The sequence below is a fragment of the Gossypium raimondii genome, chromosome 8, assembly GCF_025698545.1.
Source record: "Gossypium raimondii isolate GPD5lz chromosome 8, ASM2569854v1, whole genome shotgun sequence".
In the NCBI taxonomy this organism is placed as follows: Eukaryota; Viridiplantae; Streptophyta; class Magnoliopsida; order Malvales; family Malvaceae; genus Gossypium; species Gossypium raimondii.
Genome location: NC_068572.1, coordinates 47,301,528 through 47,320,321, shown reverse-complemented (window position 1 = coordinate 47,320,321; position 18,794 = coordinate 47,301,528). Strand labels below are relative to the sequence as shown.

At 35.1% G+C, this 18,794-nt stretch overlaps 2 protein-coding genes across 5 annotated transcripts; one reads left to right on the top strand and one right to left on the bottom strand.

Annotated features, from left to right (window-relative positions):
• Window positions 1-5,680: 5,680 nt before the first annotated feature.
• Window positions 5,681-11,908, top strand: LOC105791756 (polyamine oxidase 1). Its single transcript, XM_012619970.2, has 10 exons — window positions 5,681-5,825; window positions 5,971-6,220; window positions 6,449-6,577; window positions 6,667-6,728; window positions 6,966-7,120; window positions 8,369-8,512; window positions 9,628-9,777; window positions 10,856-11,110; window positions 11,214-11,295; window positions 11,383-11,908. Exons 1-10 carry the CDS (start codon window positions 5,774-5,776, stop codon window positions 11,583-11,585), a joined length of 1,482 nt encoding a protein of 493 aa, XP_012475424.1. The 5' UTR covers window positions 5,681-5,773; the 3' UTR covers window positions 11,586-11,908.
• On the bottom strand, window positions 11,682-18,794 carry LOC105791755 (alpha-N-acetylglucosaminidase). Of its 4 annotated transcripts, none has more exons than XM_012619969.2 (19): window positions 18,287-18,788; window positions 18,031-18,104; window positions 17,564-17,775; window positions 17,157-17,278; window positions 16,929-17,014; window positions 16,442-16,536; window positions 16,215-16,296; window positions 15,916-16,022; window positions 15,430-15,460; window positions 15,151-15,268; window positions 14,887-14,937; window positions 14,424-14,533; window positions 14,146-14,248; window positions 13,722-13,820; window positions 13,283-13,393; window positions 12,782-13,029; window positions 12,418-12,655; window positions 12,188-12,266; window positions 11,682-12,098 (listed from the first exon to the last, which is right to left on the bottom strand). In XM_012619969.2, the coding sequence occupies exons 1-19, from the start codon at window positions 18,545-18,547 to the stop codon at window positions 11,863-11,865; spliced, it is 2,463 nt and encodes an 820-aa protein (XP_012475423.1). In that variant the 5' UTR covers window positions 18,548-18,788; the 3' UTR covers window positions 11,682-11,862. The 4 variants fall into 4 exon arrangements, 3 of the variants coding, with proteins under 3 accessions (XP_012475423.1, XP_052490327.1, XP_052490326.1); XR_001133088.2 differs by having other exon boundaries at window positions 11,949-12,098; window positions 12,188-12,328; window positions 18,287-18,792; XM_052634367.1 differs by lacking the exon at window positions 18,031-18,104 and having other exon boundaries at window positions 18,287-18,435.

The window sequence follows — 18,794 nt, the reverse complement described above, 5'->3', positions numbered from 1 at the left end:
ACCTCAATAAGAGATCGATGGCGACTCCAATTTTCATTTTTAAGTCGACAATTAATTTTTGTTTAAAAAAAGGTTTCGACTAAGTGAATTTAGCTTTGGTGAAGGAAGTGATAGAAAATGAAATTAAGGATGTCGTGTTTCAAATTAGGGCTCTTAAGGCACCAGGGCTGGATGGTTTTAATGGGCTCTTTTATCAAAGGTTTTGGGAGGTCAATAAGGTTGATGTTATTAAGGCAGTGATGGAGTTTTTCTGGTCGGGGATGATGGATGGGGAGGTTAATGAAATTGAAATAGTAATTATTCTAAAGGTGAAAGGGCCTGAAAGGATGGCTCAATTTAGACCCTTAAGTCTCTGCAATTTCTTTTATAAAATCATATCTAAGATTATGGTAAATAGAATGAAAAATTACTTTGGGGAGTGGATTAGAGAGAATTAGCCAGCCTTTGTTGCAATGATACAAATTCACGACAACATTATTGTAGCTCAAGAACTATTTCATCACTTGAAATTGAAGAAGACGGGGAGGAATTTTAAGGTGGCTTTGAAACTTGATCGTATTAAAGCATACGATAGGGTTGAGTGGGCTTTTATGGAGGTTGTGATAAAAAAGATGGGTTTGACCAAATTTGGATTAGCTGGATTATGGAGTGTGTGAAAACAATTTCCTACAATTTGCTTATAAATGGTAACCTTTGTAATAGAATACATCTTTTTAGAGGTCTTAGATAGAGGAATCCCTTATCCTCCTATTTGTTCTTGTTTATTGTTGATGTCATGTTTAGAATGATATCTAGTACTATAGAGTCAAATTGAATTGTTGGGACTAAACTTAATAGGTTTTTTCCTATAATTTCTTATCTGATTTTTACAGATGATTCACTTCTATTTATTGATGCTAATACACAAAATTGCTAGAAAGTTTTTTGTTCTATTACATAAATACTATGAAGCATTTAGGCACAAGGTGAATTATAAGAAATCCATTATGGTGTTCAGCTCAAGTACACTAATTGAAATTCAACAGATGTTGAGTATGAGATTTGGTGTTACTATTGAGAACCCCGAGCACTTATTTGAGCATATTGAACCTATGGGGGAAGAAAAAGGTGAATGCTCTAGATTCATTAAAGATAGAGTGGTGGCTAAAGCTAAAAAGGTAGAAAGGGCGAACGTTATGCTCTGGTGGTAAAGAAATTATAATCAAAGCAGTGGCATGTGTAGTGCCAACACATACTGTGGCATGTTTCAAGTTCCCTAAAAATATTTGTAATGAAATAAGTGGTGCAATAGCCAACTTTTGGTGGGGACAAGTTAGGGATGAGAGAAGGTTGCATTGGAGAGCTTGGTCATGTCTTATTCGAAGAAAAGAGAAGGGGTATGAGGTTTAGGGACTTGGAGGATTTTAATGTTGCTCTTTTGGCAAAGCAAAGTTGGAGTTTGTTAGAGAATTCTAATGCATTCTGGGCTAGAGTTCTAAAGGGTCTTTATTTTCCTCATGAATTTGTTAGAAAAACGGGTTTGGAAAATGCAACAAAAATTAAATTTAGCGAAAAACCAGAGTTTTAATTATTTTTTCCAAAAACAAGATCTTCGTTGTAATATCTAAAGTAATAAACACTTAATCAAAATTGTACATTTTCGATTCGTCTAGGATGAGCGCTTCGACTGAGTAGTCTTCTCTGCTATCCTCAAGCTCTGCCGAGTGTGAGCTCGCTTCGAATAAGAAAAATTTTCACAAAAATTACCAGTGGGGTAATTTCACAATTTTTCTAATCTTTTAGGTCAAGTTATAAATCAGAAAAATATCTCTAGAAAATTCTCTGGAATAATCTCTTCAGAGAATTTTCTCTCTATAACTTTCTTTTGAATTCAAGTGTGTGTAAAATAATCACTCAATGCTCTCTTTATATAGGGAGAGTTTAGAGAGTTTAACTACGATTAAACTTAATCACTTTAATATTAAATTAATATAATACTTATCTACAAGATAAACATTAAATTTAATTTAATACTAAGACAATCACTTTAATATTAAATTAATAAAATATTATTAATATAAGTATTAAACTAAATTTAATATTAAACTATTAAAATAATATTATTTTTGAATAATTAATTTGAAATCAAATTCTCTGGTAGAATTCTAATAGGAATGTAACTCTTCCATTTCTCAACCACCAATGACCAATCGCCACCAGCCACCGGCACCGCCGTGCCCGGTGATGCAAGTGTGACACCCTTATAACACCTCGAGCCGATTCGACTGCTGCAAGTTTGATCCGGATCAATGACGACCTGATCGGTTTGGTCTAGCCACCGGTTGGACCGTCGGTCCAATTTTACATATCGAACCCGGTTCGACCAATTTTTGGATCTTGGTCTCCATTTTTAAGCTCTTAGGTCAAATTTACGATCTCAGGTCCAATTTTCAAGTTTAATTACTCATTGGGCCAATTGTCTGACTTGAAAATTAACTTCCAAAAATATCATATTAATTTTAATTGATTTGATTAATTTAATTTTACTTTATCAAAATTAATTTTTCCAAAAATCTCTTAGATTTTTCAAATTAATTTTTCAAGAAAATTCTTTAATCAAATTCTCTAGTTGAACAATTCTTACGACCACCTAATTTAAATCTACATCGAATAAATTGACTCAATTAAATTATTTCCAAAGTCATAAAATTTTCTTCTGATTCAAATGCAGTCCGATCGAGTTTTTGTTGAGCTAGCGAAGAAACCAATCGGACATATACAATTAGGCTCTAGTGATTGTAGTTATGTCCAGAAGCATTGTTCCGATAATTCGCAATCACTTAATCATGGAGGTAGTCCATAAGAAGTACCACAATTGAAAACTCCTTATTGTATACTATTTACGAAAATAATTCATCCAACTGCTTTGTCCAATGACCTCATCATGTGTGTGTTACCTTCATACAATATCCTTGATTCCTTTGAGTTAAATTCGTTCACTGAATACAATCTTATTTTATCTCATTGTCACCATTGTGCCTTTTTAATGATTAATATGACCACTGTGAACAAATGACTATGATAAATTGCTTGTTCGAGAACAAGCAACCCGTGACCATGTTCCATATTTATCGATCCACACAATGCCAATGAGAGGATATTATTAACTCTTTAATTGAGCTATGAATTCCACTGTTGCTAGTAAAGTCATGCCATACACAAGTTATGTATCCAACATACCGACTATGGGCTCGATCATCTTTAGAGTATAAGCCTCCACTTATATCAAAGCACATGAGTTGCATACGCATGGCCAGTGACTAGCTCAGGATTTAGGTAAATCACACCATGAACGTCACAAGTGAATTAATTCACAAACAGATTCAGAATTAATTCATCTTGGGTCCAGTCCAATTTATCATTCTACCAATGAATACATCTATGTCTCTACTTGTGGAGTCAATTGCTTCAATAGACAAGACTAGCTATCTCCCCAATTGGAATTGTAGACGACATAATAATCCTTCTTAGTATTTGAATCAAATGTTCACTTTGATTCTTTTACGGGATTACAGACTCATTTAAATTATCTATTGAAGTAAGTTGTCTTTCTCACAATGTTAACGTTCTTTACAATACCATTATCTTCAATTTGAACTTTAGACAACCAATGAGCTAATATTTGCTGGTCACAATTTCGCCATGCATGCAAAATATATAAGACATAAAATAAAAAAGACATAATATTAAAATGTGAAATTAACTTTATTTATTTATTCGTTGTTCAAATAAATAGAAAAACAGTTATATGTTTACTACAATATAGGTACATTTTCCAATAGTATCTTTCTTTGATGCGAGAAAAGGGTCTAGAGCATTTTAGATATGGAGTAGCTTGTTGGAATGAAGGAAATGCTTGAGCAAAATTTGTTATGGCAGATCATGAATGGTGGAAGTGTTTTTATGGAATGATCATTGGGCAAGGGTATTACAGGATATAGACTTAACAACTCTGGTAATATTAGTAATGATATCCCAATTAGAGTGGTAGAGATTATTGACAGGGAGAAAGGGGAATGGAATTTGGAAGCCACTAAGAGGTGGTTGGCTAATGATGAGAAAGAAGCCATTCTTCAGACTCCAATAGGTAATCAAAATGATCAAAACAGAATGGTATGGCCTCTCACTCTTTCAGGAACCTATTCTGTAAAGTCTAGATATAGAATTATTTGAAAAGATAAAGGGAATTCAGATTTGAATAGGCCATTTTCTTCTTCTCATGTTATTGTTAAGAAATTGTGGAAGAGCTTATAGAGTTTGAAAATTCAAAATAAGTTAAATTTTCTTGTGGAAATTTTGTATTGGTGCTTGTGTACCAAATTTAATTTGTGGAGAAGATTTGGATTTAAATTTCATATTTGTTGTATCTGTAATGAGGAAAATAAGACTGTTGAACATTTATTGTTGGGGTGTAGCTGGGTGAGAGGTGTCTGGTTTGAAAATTTTCATGGTTAAAGAATCCAAAAAGATAATATTTCTAGCTTTATGTGTTGGTTTGAGGAAATGATGTTTTCTATTGGTAGCAACGGTAAGGATGCTGAGGAGGTAAAGATAAGACTGGTGTACACTTGTTGGTTCATTTGGAAAGCTCGATGTGAAGTAGTGATGAATGGTAAGGATATTGATTTGAGAAGGACTATTTGCAAAATTAAGATGTAGTTGATTGAAATTCTCTGTATGATGGAATCCCCAGGGTGTCATTTAAGTGTCAATACAATAGAAATCTCTTTTGGTGAAGTAGGGAAAAAAAACTAGAGAATGAATGGATAAAGATTAATATTGGAGGTTTTGATTATAAAACAAAAGAAGCTGGCGTAAGAATCATTGCTCGAGACTCAAATGGTGTTGTGATTGATGGGGAAGGGAAAAGCTTGGTGGCTGAATTGCAAGTTGTCTATTTAGGCCTGAAGTTGGTTGTCAAGAAGAATTTGGATAAAGTCATTATTGAGACGGATTCCGAAGTTGTTTTTGATGAAGTTACCAACAAAGAAAAAAGGAAGATATGGCATATTTATCGTAGGCTTAGTAAGGATTTCAACATTTTGAAGTTCAATTTGATCAAAAGAGAAACTAACAAAGCTACTGATTGGGTGGCAACACATTTTAGAAAGAGGATGTGCATCGAGGGATGGGTTAAATCTTTTTTAATTTTCATCCTGAACAAAGGTGGATTACCTGCTCCATTTAAGTAATTGAAATCTGAAAGCTTAGAGAATATGCCCGATAGATTTTGAATTACTTTGTATGTTTGCCGGTTGACTTTGGGAACTTTGTTAATTACAAAGCAGTTGCGTGGAGGATGAAATTGAAAACGTTTGCACTCAAGCCGGCTATATGTGTGAAAAATGACATTAGTTGGTGATTGAACAAATGCAAGTAAATTTCATGGTTGTTGACGTAATAACTAAATATCTACTTTTGGATGGACGGCGCGTCAATTCCTCGTCAATTACCAGTACAAATTCCCATCTCCCTACTTAACCATCACAAAACTTAAATGTACACTTTGTAAAGTTGCAATAAACAAACAAAACAACTATTCTTTTATTTAATTACTAGTATTTAATAAATTTAAAAAAATACAAAAATAGCGAAAAGGAACTCCTTTATAAACGGACTCCCGCTATTTCTGTTTGTCTTCCCATCGCTACTCAAACACACAAAATCTACAGTCATCTGAATTTCCCTTTGCCTTCCCATTTTCTCTTCCCACTTTAATTTTTCTCTCTCTCTAATGGAGCCTTCTCCTCCGTCGTCCGTTATCATCATCGGCGCCGGCGTCTCCGGTCTGTATCGTTAAACAATTTGATTTAACAGTGAATTTATTCTGTTAAACGAGCAAACACGTGTATCTTACATGTTGTTATGAGATATTATAATTTTAAAAAATATCGTTTTAATTGATGGATTATTTTTTAAAATTCTGGATAGGTTTATCGGCGGCGAAGGTTTTGGCTGAGAATGGAATTGGGGATTTGTTGATCTTAGAAGCGTCTGATAGAATTGGCGGTAGGATCCGGAAAGAGAAGTTCGGAGACGTCTCGGTGGAGCTGGGAGCGGGTTGGATTGCCGGTGTAGGTGGCAAAGAGTCCAACCCGGTTTGGGAGATTGCCGCGAAGCTTGGCCTCCGAACCTGTTTCTCTGACTACAGCAATGCCCGCTATAACATCTACGATCGGAGGTCCGAATCCTTTTTTTTCTCTCTACCTTTTTTCTTTGGCGGTGAATGATTGAGCTTTGAGAATTAACTTTTTTTTCTGTGGACAACGCCACATGGACATTTTGATTCGCCGGCGTAAATTATTAATTATTTTTTTTGTTGAGTCTCTGTTTTTTCGTGATAAAAATGAAATGAAATTCTGCGTCTGGATGAATTTAAGCTGATTTTTTTTTTATGAATGAGTTGCAGCGGGAAGATATTTCCAAGTGGAATCGCCGCCGACTCGTACAAGAAGGCGGTGGACTCAGCGATTCAGAAACTAAAGGGCCTCGAGTCAAACTGTGTGGAAGATGCCACCAATAGAACCGACTTTACTTTGTAAGAAGAATATACGATTGTTTCATAATTATTAATTTACTAATTAGCCATCGTTGAATTAATTTTTCCTGTTCATTTGTTTTTTTTAGAACACCGAAGACACCAATAGAGCTCGCAATTGACTTTATATTACACGATTTTGAGATGGCAGGCAAGTCGAGCAACTCTTTTTTGCTTTCCCCTGCTTGGATGCCATGAAAAGCAATGCAAATGAAAATATTTTAGTGTTTTCATTCATGCATTTGGAATTTTGGATCGGTTCTTTTCCTTTGTGAAAATATGCTCCAAAAAATCCCCCGTCATTAGAAATTTCTTTTTCCTACTTTCACATTGAAATGCATAAAATATCCAGTTCTATTTGGCTGATGCTTCTTGTTTTAGCATACAGAGGTGGAGCCAATATCAACTTACGTAGATTTTGGGGAAAGAGAGTTTTTGGTGGCAGATGAAAGAGGTTATGAATATTTACTGTATAAAATGGCCGAGGAATTTCTGTTTACCTCGGAGGGTAAAATCCTGGACAATCGCCTCAAACTGAACAAGGTACGAATTCCAACCTTTTGATTTCTTTTGCTTTTTCTTATATTTTAATCAAAATTTTAGTCCATATAATATAATCGTTTTGTTTCTTTAACTCGATCATGGAATGAAAACAAAGGAAACAGGAAGGTGCCCCCAAAAAAAAAAAAATCTGAGGCGTAGTTTTACTTTTATATGCATCCACTGTTTTCCTTTTGTTTTTAAGATTGATTGACCCACTTTTGGGAGTTTTCAGATGATGACGTTGACTAAAAGTTATTTTAACACCTTTGTTCATTATTGTTATTATGATCCATCTTTTTCTTCGGTATTTCACTATGGAGGGTCAACTGTGTTTTTTTAGTTTCTATTTTTCAGTTTCATTTGTTGATTAATTATGTTTCTCCTCTCTCTTTTTTTTTTCTCTTTCTTACTGTCATCATCATGATCTTAGAAACGTCTGCTAATTAGTCATTAGTACAAATGCTAATATATATTTTTCGTTGAAAATTTTGGATTTTTTTGGTTGTTTCTTTTCTTGACTCATAAGCTTAACTGTTTTCCATCATTGTAATGATATCATCAATGTTTGGAAGCAAGAAAATAGTTAGTCAACCTCAAATGTTGGTTATGTTCCCAGTTATGGACATTTTCAATGATGCAAAGCCGGGAAACTCGTAAAACAGTACCTTATAATTTTCAGTATAATTATATACCCATGAGTTCAATTTTTTGAAACAATTAAAGTCAATTTTGCCTCGCACACTAATCATCCATTAGTTTTTTCTTTTTGTTCATTACTAATCATCTATTAGGAGGCCCCCGAATTCTCCAATTTTCAGTATTCTGCACTGTCCACAATGACCAGATAACAACACCCTGGTGTTAAGATGTCTTGTCACAGCTTACATAGGGACATGCAAATAGAGAGTCTTGTCAGTTTCTTCATTTAATATGTTGTTGTTTTCACTATCGTTGCTCTAAAATCAGACATCAATTACCTTTTTCTTTCCTTCCCTACTGTTCACGGTGCCTTGTAGAACCCCCCCCCCCCCATAAATGGGTAACGAGGGTATGGGCTCCATGTACCTCATTCAATAAATCCCTCCCTTTCTGCCTGATCGCTTCTGGTATTTGAATTGCATAGGTTTTGTAGCTTTGACTTCTCAGAATCCGAGGAGACGTTTAAACTTTTCTTTTTAAAAAATTTCAGTTAACTAATATGTTGCTGTTTTAAGTATGTTTACTTATTTGTGCATGGACTTGGGGCAGGTTGTTAGGGAATTACAGCACTCGAGAAACGGCGTCACGGTGAGAACAGAGGATGGTTGCGTTTTCGAAGCCGACTACGTGATTTTGTCTGCTAGCATTGGTGTTCTTCAAAGCGACCTCATTTCCTTCAGGCCACCCTTGCCCGTAAGTATCCTCTTGCATTTCTATGAACACTTGTTCATCAAAATTATGTTCATTAGGAGGATCTTTGACCGTTAAATTAATAGGATGAGAACGCTAGGCTATAGGTCCTCATTGATGCGAGTTGCCAAACTTGTTTTCTTGTTTTCTTAAGGTGTGTGGGCCACAATATTAAATATCATAAAGTTAGAAAGAGTCAAAGTTCATGGTTATAGCCACTTAGCTGTATTAAATAGAGTTTGCTGGTGGGTGATGAAAGGGATATATATTTTCGAGGTGCTTTTATTATATGAAAATACTATGGGTTGCACGATGATCCACAGATTTTGTAACCCATAGGTTCATGTGATTATCTCTTTTCTAGCGTTGAGATTCTTGAGAAGTTGAGAATTTTTATTTTACCACAACACGTGTACTTTTGGGGGTGATCATTTGTAAATAAAATATATTGTACAGCTGCATTTCATTTTCTTGAATGGTACTACTTGACTAAAAACGGAAAATAAATTGAAGTGATACTGCAAGATACTATAATTACCAATTATTAATTAAACATGTTAATCTTAGCAATGTTAGACTTAACTTCATGGCTAGCTTTCTTAAGAACTTAAAAATGTAGGGAGAGTATAGGTCGTCAACCTATGATTTAAGCATTTTTCTGAGCAGGTAAGCCATGTTTAATCTTGCCCTTAGGAGACAGAGACATCATATATTCACCCCAGTGATTGATAGTGATATGTAGTAGAACTGGAGCTGGATGGAGAAAGTGGTCAATAATCCATGAAAAAATATTTGGGTCTGTTTATGAGGATGAGCATGAAATTCATGCCTTTAATTAACATGTAGGGCTCAGGTGTGGATACTGTGGTTGTTGGAACCAAATTCGTAAATTCGTTTATTTAATAGACCACTTGCAAAAAGTTGAAAGGAAATATCCCCCACTTGCTCTTTTACACGTAATGAGCTTGGAGATGTCTTGGACTAAGACTTTCCTTTTTATAATGCATATTTTTTATAGTGGCCCCCCCTGCTTAAGATTGCTTAATCGTTTAAAATTTCTGTTCATTATCACAAATTTTCTTTTGCTTGATTAACTTAAATATATTTAATGATTACAGAGGTGGAAAACGGAAGCCATAGAGAAATGTGATGTGATGGTGTATACCAAGATCTTCCTCAAGTTTCCGTATAAGTTCTGGCCCTGTGGGCCTGGAAAAGAGTTCTTTATCTATGCTCACGAGAGGAGAGGCTATTACACGTTTTGGCAGGTTGGTTTAATCGTTATTTCCTTTATAATATTGTTGCCAGCTAACTTTGATATTTTTATCTAACCAATTCTCTTGCTGCCACCTCAGTATTATAAAATTCAATCTTTATTTTTCTTGCTACTTAAAGAATCCTTGATCCTAGGCTGCTCCATTCATCATGTAGGAATAAAAAAAGCCCGTTTTTCCTGCATAAAATGACAACGTTTTTGTGTTACGTAAATGATTAAAAAAAGCCCGTTTTTCCTGCATAAAATGACAACGTTTTTGTGTTACGTAAATGATTATGCAGCCGCTAAATACAGGTTCAGTAATTCTTGGCATATGGTAATAGTATTACTTTTTTAATGAAGCTGGTGGTTGACTTTGTTGGTTGTCTTATCTGTTAGGGGCTATGATTAACATATAACAACCTAGCAGCCTACGTGATATGTTTAAATTCGATGACTAATATTATGTATTTGAATATATGGAATCATCCCAATGGTAGGTCCCGGGAACTTTGAATTCCCAAGTTTGAGTCTCAACTTGGGTAAATCATGTGCGGGTTCTTAGTATAGATTTTATTCCAGTTTAAGTCCCACTATTTGTGGGTCATATCTAGATTTATTCTGATCTGGGTATGTATATATTCCCGTCATCAGTTCAGTCCACCAGCAATATTGATACCGCATAGTTGCTCCTTCAGTGATGTGCCTGTTTTTGTCACATTCACTGTCTTAGAGCTGTGAATTGGTTGCATTGTTGGAACCAGTCACTATCTGAGCTGTTTTCTGTGTTTTTTCTTTTGAGAGAGGATGAAATGCCTTTTGATAATCAGTTTGATTACCAAGAAATCATAAATTACTTTAATTGCTTGACATTGAAGAAAACAAACTTTTTAATGATCATGGTGTGGCCCATTGAGGCAAAAATGGGATTATACTGACCTTATCTTGTGTTCTTTTTTAAATAATAAAAAGTATTTTGATAGAATCCTAAATCTTTTGGCATCTATGAGATTATATCATCCATCCATTTATTTTTAGCTATTCCTGGAATTCATCTAAAATTGGCTGCTGATCTGTTGCTATCCCATCAGCACATGGAGAATGCATACCCTGGTTCGAATATTTTGGTTGTAACGTTGACGAACGATGAATCAAAGCGTGTGGAATCTCAATCCGATGAAGAGACATTGAAGGAAGCTATGGTTGTGCTTAGGGACATGTTCGGGTCTGACATACCCGATGCCACTGATATACTTGTTCCCCGCTGGTGGAATAACAGGTTCCAGCGTTGCAGCTACAGCAACTACCCTATGATATCTAATAACCAAGTCATTAATGATATTAAGGTAACTCATAGTATGTAATTTATTTATTTATAGTCTGAAATTTTAGTCAATCATGGTTTAACAATTATTTTCTTCTGTTTTTTTAAAAATAAAAATTGTATAGGCCCCAGTGGGACGCATTTTCTTTACTGGTGAACACACGAGTGAAAGATTTAATGGCTATGTACATGGTGGACACCTTGCAGGTGAGGGTAGAGGCTATTTTCTAAACCGATTGGTGAATGGATCTTATTGTTTAAGGTTTTGCTAATATTTTTGAACAACTGTTACAGGCATTGACACAAGTAAGGCAGTGCTGGAAGAAATGAGAAAAGATGAAAGACAGAAAGGCAAACAGAACCAAAATTTCTTGTTAGAGCCCTTGTTAGCATTGACTCTGACACAGGCGGATGCAGTCTCAGGTCTCCACAAATGTGATGTTCCTACACAATTGTATCTCAGCGGCAAGCTCGGCATTCCGGAAGCGATCTTGTGACTATATGGACTGGACTTTGACGACTTCAACAATACCAAAATCATGAAGAATGAGAAGGATGGTTTGGAACCCCTTAACACAATCCACAAGGTGAAATGAGAAAAGAGAAATGGAAAAGTTGCCTAAAGTGGGAAGTTCCACGGCTCCGCAATCCATATTGTATCAGTTGTGAGAAATGATAGATAAAGCAAAATGAAAAAGAAAGAAATCACATGCTGTATTCTAATTGTACTTAAAAGAAAAACCCAGGATTTTTATTTCTATCTTAATACTATGATTAACTTAGGTATTTGTCAAATAAAGCCTTGGCTATAGTAAGGAAATTTCCTTGGGCCTTCACTGGGTACAGCTCAAGGCCTGCTTGCCACTTATTTGAGAATGATACCCATTGTTTTCTCCATTCCACCAATTTGAAACTCTCATTTTTCTCTAAGCTTTTGGACAAATAGCTAAAATAGCTTGAAGCTCGTGGCAAATAGTACCCTTCCAGCAGTCCACTCCAAAACTTGTTGGCTAATCAGAACCGACAAAAAGAATGTAATGTTAGATCGGTGATAAAAACATCAATTTATATTGGATGATGGCAATATGCTCAAAACTACCATAGTCATGAAGCTTGCTTTGATTGGTTGGTGTGGTATCAAACCACATTGTCACTTGCGTTCTAGCATTCCATTCATACTGTCGCACAGAATAAATATAACTTCAGCAGCATTCCAATCAAAATCGAGCAATGGTTTAAACTGTCGAATGGATAGGGTTATAAAGAAAACCGAATATATATGATTTGGTTTTGAAGTAACAAAACAATGAGGAAAATATTTGTACACACCTGTCTCATCTCACTCGGGTTTTCTGCCAAGAGTTTTGCACTTTCAAGCCATGTTCCAAGCAGAAAATTGTCATCAGAAGCTAGTAATACATCAATATCCTTTATTAGTTGAATGAACTTCTGGCTGTGAATATTCAAAGCTTTGACATCCTTCCTTCGGAAAGCATTTATTGCATCCAAATAGACTTGGTTTGCTAGCTTTGACAACACTTGACGTGTTAAGTCGACCAAGTCGTATCTGTCAACAAACTGTGAATAAGTGGATATAGTCCTTACTCATATTTTACCCTCTCTATTAGAAGCTGCTTTTATTTCTTTTGCTTTTAAATTGTTATAGCGAAATATGAAAAAGAAAAAGAGTAACCTATATGTGAGGCTCCCAGCTAAATCATTTCCAGCCGCAAGGAAGAGCTTTAAAGCACTGACAACCTCATGAGTAGAATACCACAAATGTGCTTGAGGCAGATCAGAGCTACGTTCCTGAAATGAGAATCTTCTGCTTCTGGTTCTTAAGCGGAATGTATGCATACTGTTTAGCTTTGATGGTCGAGATCCAAAATTTATTGATGGGTCCCAATCTGGAAACTTGACTATGAAATCAATGTTATGATCCTGCAACAAAGGAAAATCCAACATCAGGTCCTATATAAATGGCTATATAAATTTATTGATGGGTCCTAAATTACAGAACTCAGAAGTTAAATTTAGCAGCTGGAATATTAATTCCATGTGGATATATTGCTGAAACATATCAAATAATTCCATAATGGAGTTCATCAATTAGATCTATTTCCTTTAAGGTATTCTTATAGAGGGAAGTAATATGAAATAGGAATTTGCAGTTCATCGGTGCATTGAAACATACGGCGATTCCATCTGTACAATTGTAAACTGTGTGATACAAAATTGCCCATGCTTCTTTAATTTGTTGAACTGATTTACCATAACGTCTGTGGGTGTAGGTCTTCAGCCATTCCTACAAAACAAGAAGTTAGCTATTGCCAAACAACCTCCACGCTTAAAAAGAAATAAAAACGAGCACTATCACTGCATGCATCCCAATATTCTCATGATCCTCATTGTCAGTGATGGTTCACAACATCAGAATTAACACGCCCAACATGTGTCTCTGTGTCAGTCACTAGCAACTAGAAATATAATGGACTTCTATCAATATATATAAAAAATGGACTTTTGTTTCGACAATGATAAGGAAGAGAAAGAAATGGAAGTTCCATCACTTTCTAGTTATGAAACAAAATGCACTTCAAGCAATTGAAAAGATGTCAAAACAGGTTGATTACCAGAACTTGAACTTTTTCCTTTCGAAATGCCATTTCAGACATTAACTCATATACAACCGGATTTTGCTCTATTCCTTCCATGCACATGCCAACACCGACCTACACATTATAAAAAAGTTCCATGATTGAAACTGTTCCATAAAAGTAATATGTCAGATCATGAAAGTACCAAAAGTTCATATATGTTATACACCTAAAAATCATCTAACACCGTTGAATGCAAGAAGTTAAAAAGAATGGGCAAAAGATGACATCACAAATAAAATATAGGCATAGAAGTTATATGACTTTTAACCTCCACCACCATGTTGCATTATATAAAGCAATTTTCCTAAGACACTCTAAGCCCAAAAGCTTTAATTATTTGAAATGTTTGTTTCTAGCAATGATTAGAAGATATTTAAACGCAAGGCACTCTGCCTACCATGGTTGAATTTTTACTGATGCGAGCATCCACTGGACCTGAAGAAATTGCATCCAATGTTCCATACATTTCAATATTTCCTCCAAAATTATGCAGTAGACACCTGAAAAAGAGATACTTAACATAAAGTGATATTCTGTAATACAAACATCAAATTACATGTTCAAGAAGAAAAAAAAGAATATAACTGAATTAAGAAAGACATTTCAAAAAGTAAATATCTTGCTAATGGTTATGGAATGCCATGAAATTGCAGGAGACAATGATAAGAGAACTACCAGACATAAGGAGTGCCATAAAATTGAGAAGAAGTTGCCCATATTGGTTTGACATCAGCGAATAAATCAAGAACTATCATTTTCCCCACTGGAACAGAATGTAAAAGTGCCTGTGAATAATACCAGATTTATATGATCAAATCACTTACAATATGGTGCCCAAAAAGAACTATTTCTTAAGCAATAATATGCCAAATGACTTCTTTATTTTTCTATTGAAGCATTCTAGGTTTTGCAACAATTTAACCCTTATTCCAATGTTGTCCAAATCCTAAAACCCCAAACAACAGTTCCCAAAGCAGCTTGTATAGGCAATTGCTTGATACTTCGGTGAAAGGATAAAACAATACTTTCCCAATCAGCTGAATGTTTTAGATTAATAAAAGTTGCAAACTTTTATAATAATAACAAGGTAAGAACAAAAGATGTTAGCTACTAACTATTGTCCTAGGTTCATATATACCTTCATTTGGGGTGGCTTCCAGAAAGTTGAGTCCGAGTAGAAAAGCCAACCCTGCACATTGGTAGAATAATGTGGTAATACTTTAACTGGTAAAAGAAACCTATGTTATAGGATCCAACTTAAATTTGGCCTTGTAATTTTGCAACGCAATGATATAACAATGTCAAATCTACATCATGTCATTTTATGGAAATATGATTAACTGTTTGCAAAAGAATAAACAGAATAAAAGAGGGGGCAATGTTGCAGAAGTAACCATCATACTTGCATCAACCACACAGCATCCTTGTCACCATTGGACATTGCTTTGTACACAGCAGCACCAAGTGATGAGATATATATTGTATCATTTGTAGGCGGGGAATTTTCATTGAAGGTGTCACTGCATATTACAGAAACATATATTTCTTCAATGTCACTAAGACAGTGTAAAATTCAAAAACAAAGGAAGAATGAGAAGATCTACTTCTAATAGGTTAAAGCAAGGGGAGAAAATAAATATGATGGAAAAATACAGTAATTAAATAGATTGAGGTAAATTACCAGTTGTAGATGTCAGTCACGTCACCATATTCTGATGAAGTAGATGAAGAGAGTATGAACCCACAAGAAATAATCAACACATTAAGAAGAGAAGAAATTGTGTAATGCTCATATTTAACCTCAGAGCTTTTAAAAGTATATATCACGGTAGCAGGAACATAAAATGTATTACCAATTCAGTAATAAGTGGCTTACGTTTTCTTGCCAGTACCATTTCTTTACTACTTTGCACAAATGATGCCAATATCTACATTCTCGTGTGCTCACTCTCATATATGAGCATTGTGCACAAACACATATAAATTCTCAGTAAAGGTCATATACCAAAATTTCATCTGGTATATAACTAATGTTCGACTTATTTTAGTTCAGGTTTTCTTGATTCTATTAAGATTTTCTTTTATATATTCTTATCCATGTTAAATGCAGAATGTTACCTAAAACATTACTAATGCAAATACTTAACACTTCTATATGAGCACAGACCTTTGATTTGCATTTTGATAAAAGCCTCTCCAATCTCAACAAATAACGGATCAGAAGGATTGAGGAGATAAGTACAGCACCAATGGGGATCACCGTCCACTGTGTTCCTATTAGGGGTTAAAACAGAACAGTAAACTCATGCTTTTAATAAATAATTCTTAATCAGATAAGATTTTTTCAGTGCATGATGTCTGTGGTCCAAAATAATTACAACTAACAATTAAAGTTGTTATGTGAAACCCATATGGAATTGTATGATTAATTCATAGTGTACTTTTGAGAATAAGAAAATTAAGTACCAGTCCCCTAGTCTAGTTATATTAGCTGTAGGAAAAATTGTCTTCAAAGCTGCTGGAACATTCCCAGAGAAAGAAGGAAGCACTAGACAGATCGAAAACAATATAATTTATCAGCTCAAACATAATTTTTTCTGCAATAACTAATGTATAGACCTTTAAGGAAAGAAAAAATAGACATAAACATTGCAACGGAAACAATTAAACTATATCAGAAAATTTAACTGTACCTGGAGTCATGCCTAGCTCTACCATCCGAGATAATATCTTCTTCTGTAAAACCAACTGCTGTTTCAACCAGTTTTTGGATAAAGGACCACCCCAACTATGACAAAAAAAAAATCATAGGTCCAGAAAGACAAAAGCTGAAGATAAATATGCTGATGACAGGACTCAGTACAAAGTGAACAATCCACAGTTAAGATAACTTTAGGAATATATCATGATCATGTCTTGTGTATAACCATTTTTTGGTAAAAGCTAGACATGTGCTACTGCACAAGTTTAACCATAATGAGAAATAATAAATAGAACACTAATCAACATTTGTTGTGTGTATAAAACCCGTTTTTGGTTAGTCATGCCTTTATTGGTAAAGTTTCACTCAAACCCTTTCTAGTACTAGAACATCTAATGGCAGATTCAACAGTAACTTCTACTTGCAGCCATTATGTTTGAGAAATAGGATTACAGCTGATCAAACCACGTTTAACCTACGTATGTAAATTTCCCATGCGAGCCCAAGCAAGGAAAGCCGGTCCACCAAAGAAATCATTCAAATCTTCCATGCTAATATTAAACCCCTGGAAATTAGAAGCCAATTCTCAGTAGATATAGAATGAAATAAGTCATCATCTATACATAATGTTAAAGCAAGAGAAAACTGATAATTTAATGATCTGTATAGGCAAATCAATATGCTTAATAACAATAAAAGTTCTTGACCATGAAAACTTTTTGCCATATGGCTTCTTGTCCTGAAAATGCCAAAGGCAGGTTGATTCCTTGGAGAGCCATCCAGTCTATCTCTTTCTCCCATCTTTCCCAATCCCACCAGACATATGAATCTGCAAGGAAGGATTTGATATTGCAGTGAGTATTATATTTGACCAACATCATGAATTGTCTAAAGCTATATATCTGTTGTTATCATCTTGTTCTCACTGTCAAATCACTTGTTAGTTAATTATATAAGACATTTAAGTACCCTAAAATACACTAGAACTACATTCCAGCTATAAAACACCCTAAATCTATATAACCTTATTCTTCCTTCTTTGATGTTAAGCAAACATACAATGATCATGATGATTGGAAGGAGTGAAGGCAGGAACAAAGATTCATATACTTACAACTAGAAGTAACAACATTTTGGTAATAGTTCCATGGCACTGGCCGTTGAATCAACACACCGCCGTCTTTTACAAGGGGCAATGACCCTGGCTTGGGAACAGAGGCTAACTGCACACCACCAGTCTTGTCCCAAGATACATGAGCACCACAGAAATATTTAATATACCAGTGGAGGCCAGAGGCAATTTCAACTGCTGTGGTACCTTTAATTCTGGAGTTGAAAAAGAGCAGCATAAAAAATGCCAAAACAGTTAAAGCATTTTAAACTGTCTTACTTAAAATGAAGCAAAAAAGAGGGCGAAAACCATAGTGTCATCTTTTTAATGAGGAATGACATTACCTACATGTTGTAGGATATGATCACTAGTCAAATTAATTAAAATCCTAGAAGTTCAGAACAACACAACCAAGCATAAAAAGACATCCATCCTCACACTCAACAATTACAAAACTGATTTGCACATACAGTATCTCGGGTCCATTTTCAGTAGGGCCATCGTAATTTTCTATCAAAAAGCAACCTTGTCCGCCACAAACATCCTGATACTCGGAACAGAAAACACTAAAAGTCAAAGATAGTAACAACAGCAGCAGCAACACGTCAAATTGCAATTATGCTAATTTCCTTTTAAGGAGCCAATAACTAATTCTTCCTTGCAACGACTGGCAGTAACAGGAACTAGCAAACCAAACCCAATTGAAATTAGATTCAAAGGAAATACCTTGGAGACAATCTTAAAGTGGAAACTGAGCAAATGGGTAGGGAGCAATCTTCCCAAAACGGCTTTAGCAGCCGATTCTTGAACAGATGGAGACGAGCGTTTGGAATCTAACCGAGTGAGTGATGGCTGAATTGCTTCCGTTGTTGAAAAGGATTGCGGCAGTCGCGTTATAAACAAGATGAAGATGATAATTAATACATCACCAATGATGAATTTCATTGTGGGGGAATTGTTCAGAATTCTGATAATTGCAACTGCCATATGCAATTGCTTCCAAAATAACAAGGCTTAATCTTCATTATCATCATTTTCACCCTTGTTTATACCGCGCGTAACTTGTTCAAGTGAAGCAAACGAAAAACAGAATCCCCAAGAGTAAACAGTCAAGACTGACACGAGCGTCATGTTTGTACGTGCCGCCTGTTTAACACTTATTGTGGCGGTCCTCGTTATCTTTATTGCTGGTATTTGTTTCTATATGATTCTTCAATCATGTGATGGAATTTCA

Bases quoted from the DNA above. Each gene is read 5' to 3' on its own strand.
- LOC105791756 (XM_012619970.2), top strand. From the start codon at position 5,774: ATGGAGCCTTCTCCTCCGTCGTCCGTTATCATCATCGGCGCCGGCGTC. The intron at 9,778-10,855 runs GTTGGTTTAATC...CTATCCCATCAG, and splicing joins GCTATTACACGTTTTGGCAG to CACATGGAGAATGCATACCC. The intron at 11,111-11,213 runs GTAACTCATAGT...AAAATTGTATAG, and splicing joins AAGTCATTAATGATATTAAG to GCCCCAGTGGGACGCATTTT.
- LOC105791755 (XM_012619969.2), bottom strand. From the start codon at position 18,547: ATGGCAGTTGCAATTATCAGAATTCTGAACAATTCCCCCACAATGAAA. The intron at 16,537-16,928 runs GTAGGTTAAACG...TTTTTGTCATAG, and splicing joins CGCATGGGAAATTTACATAC to TTGGGGTGGTCCTTTATCCA. The intron at 15,461-15,915 runs GTCTGTGCTCAT...CTACTTCATCAG, and splicing joins TATCAAAATGCAAATCAAAG to AATATGGTGACGTGACTGAC.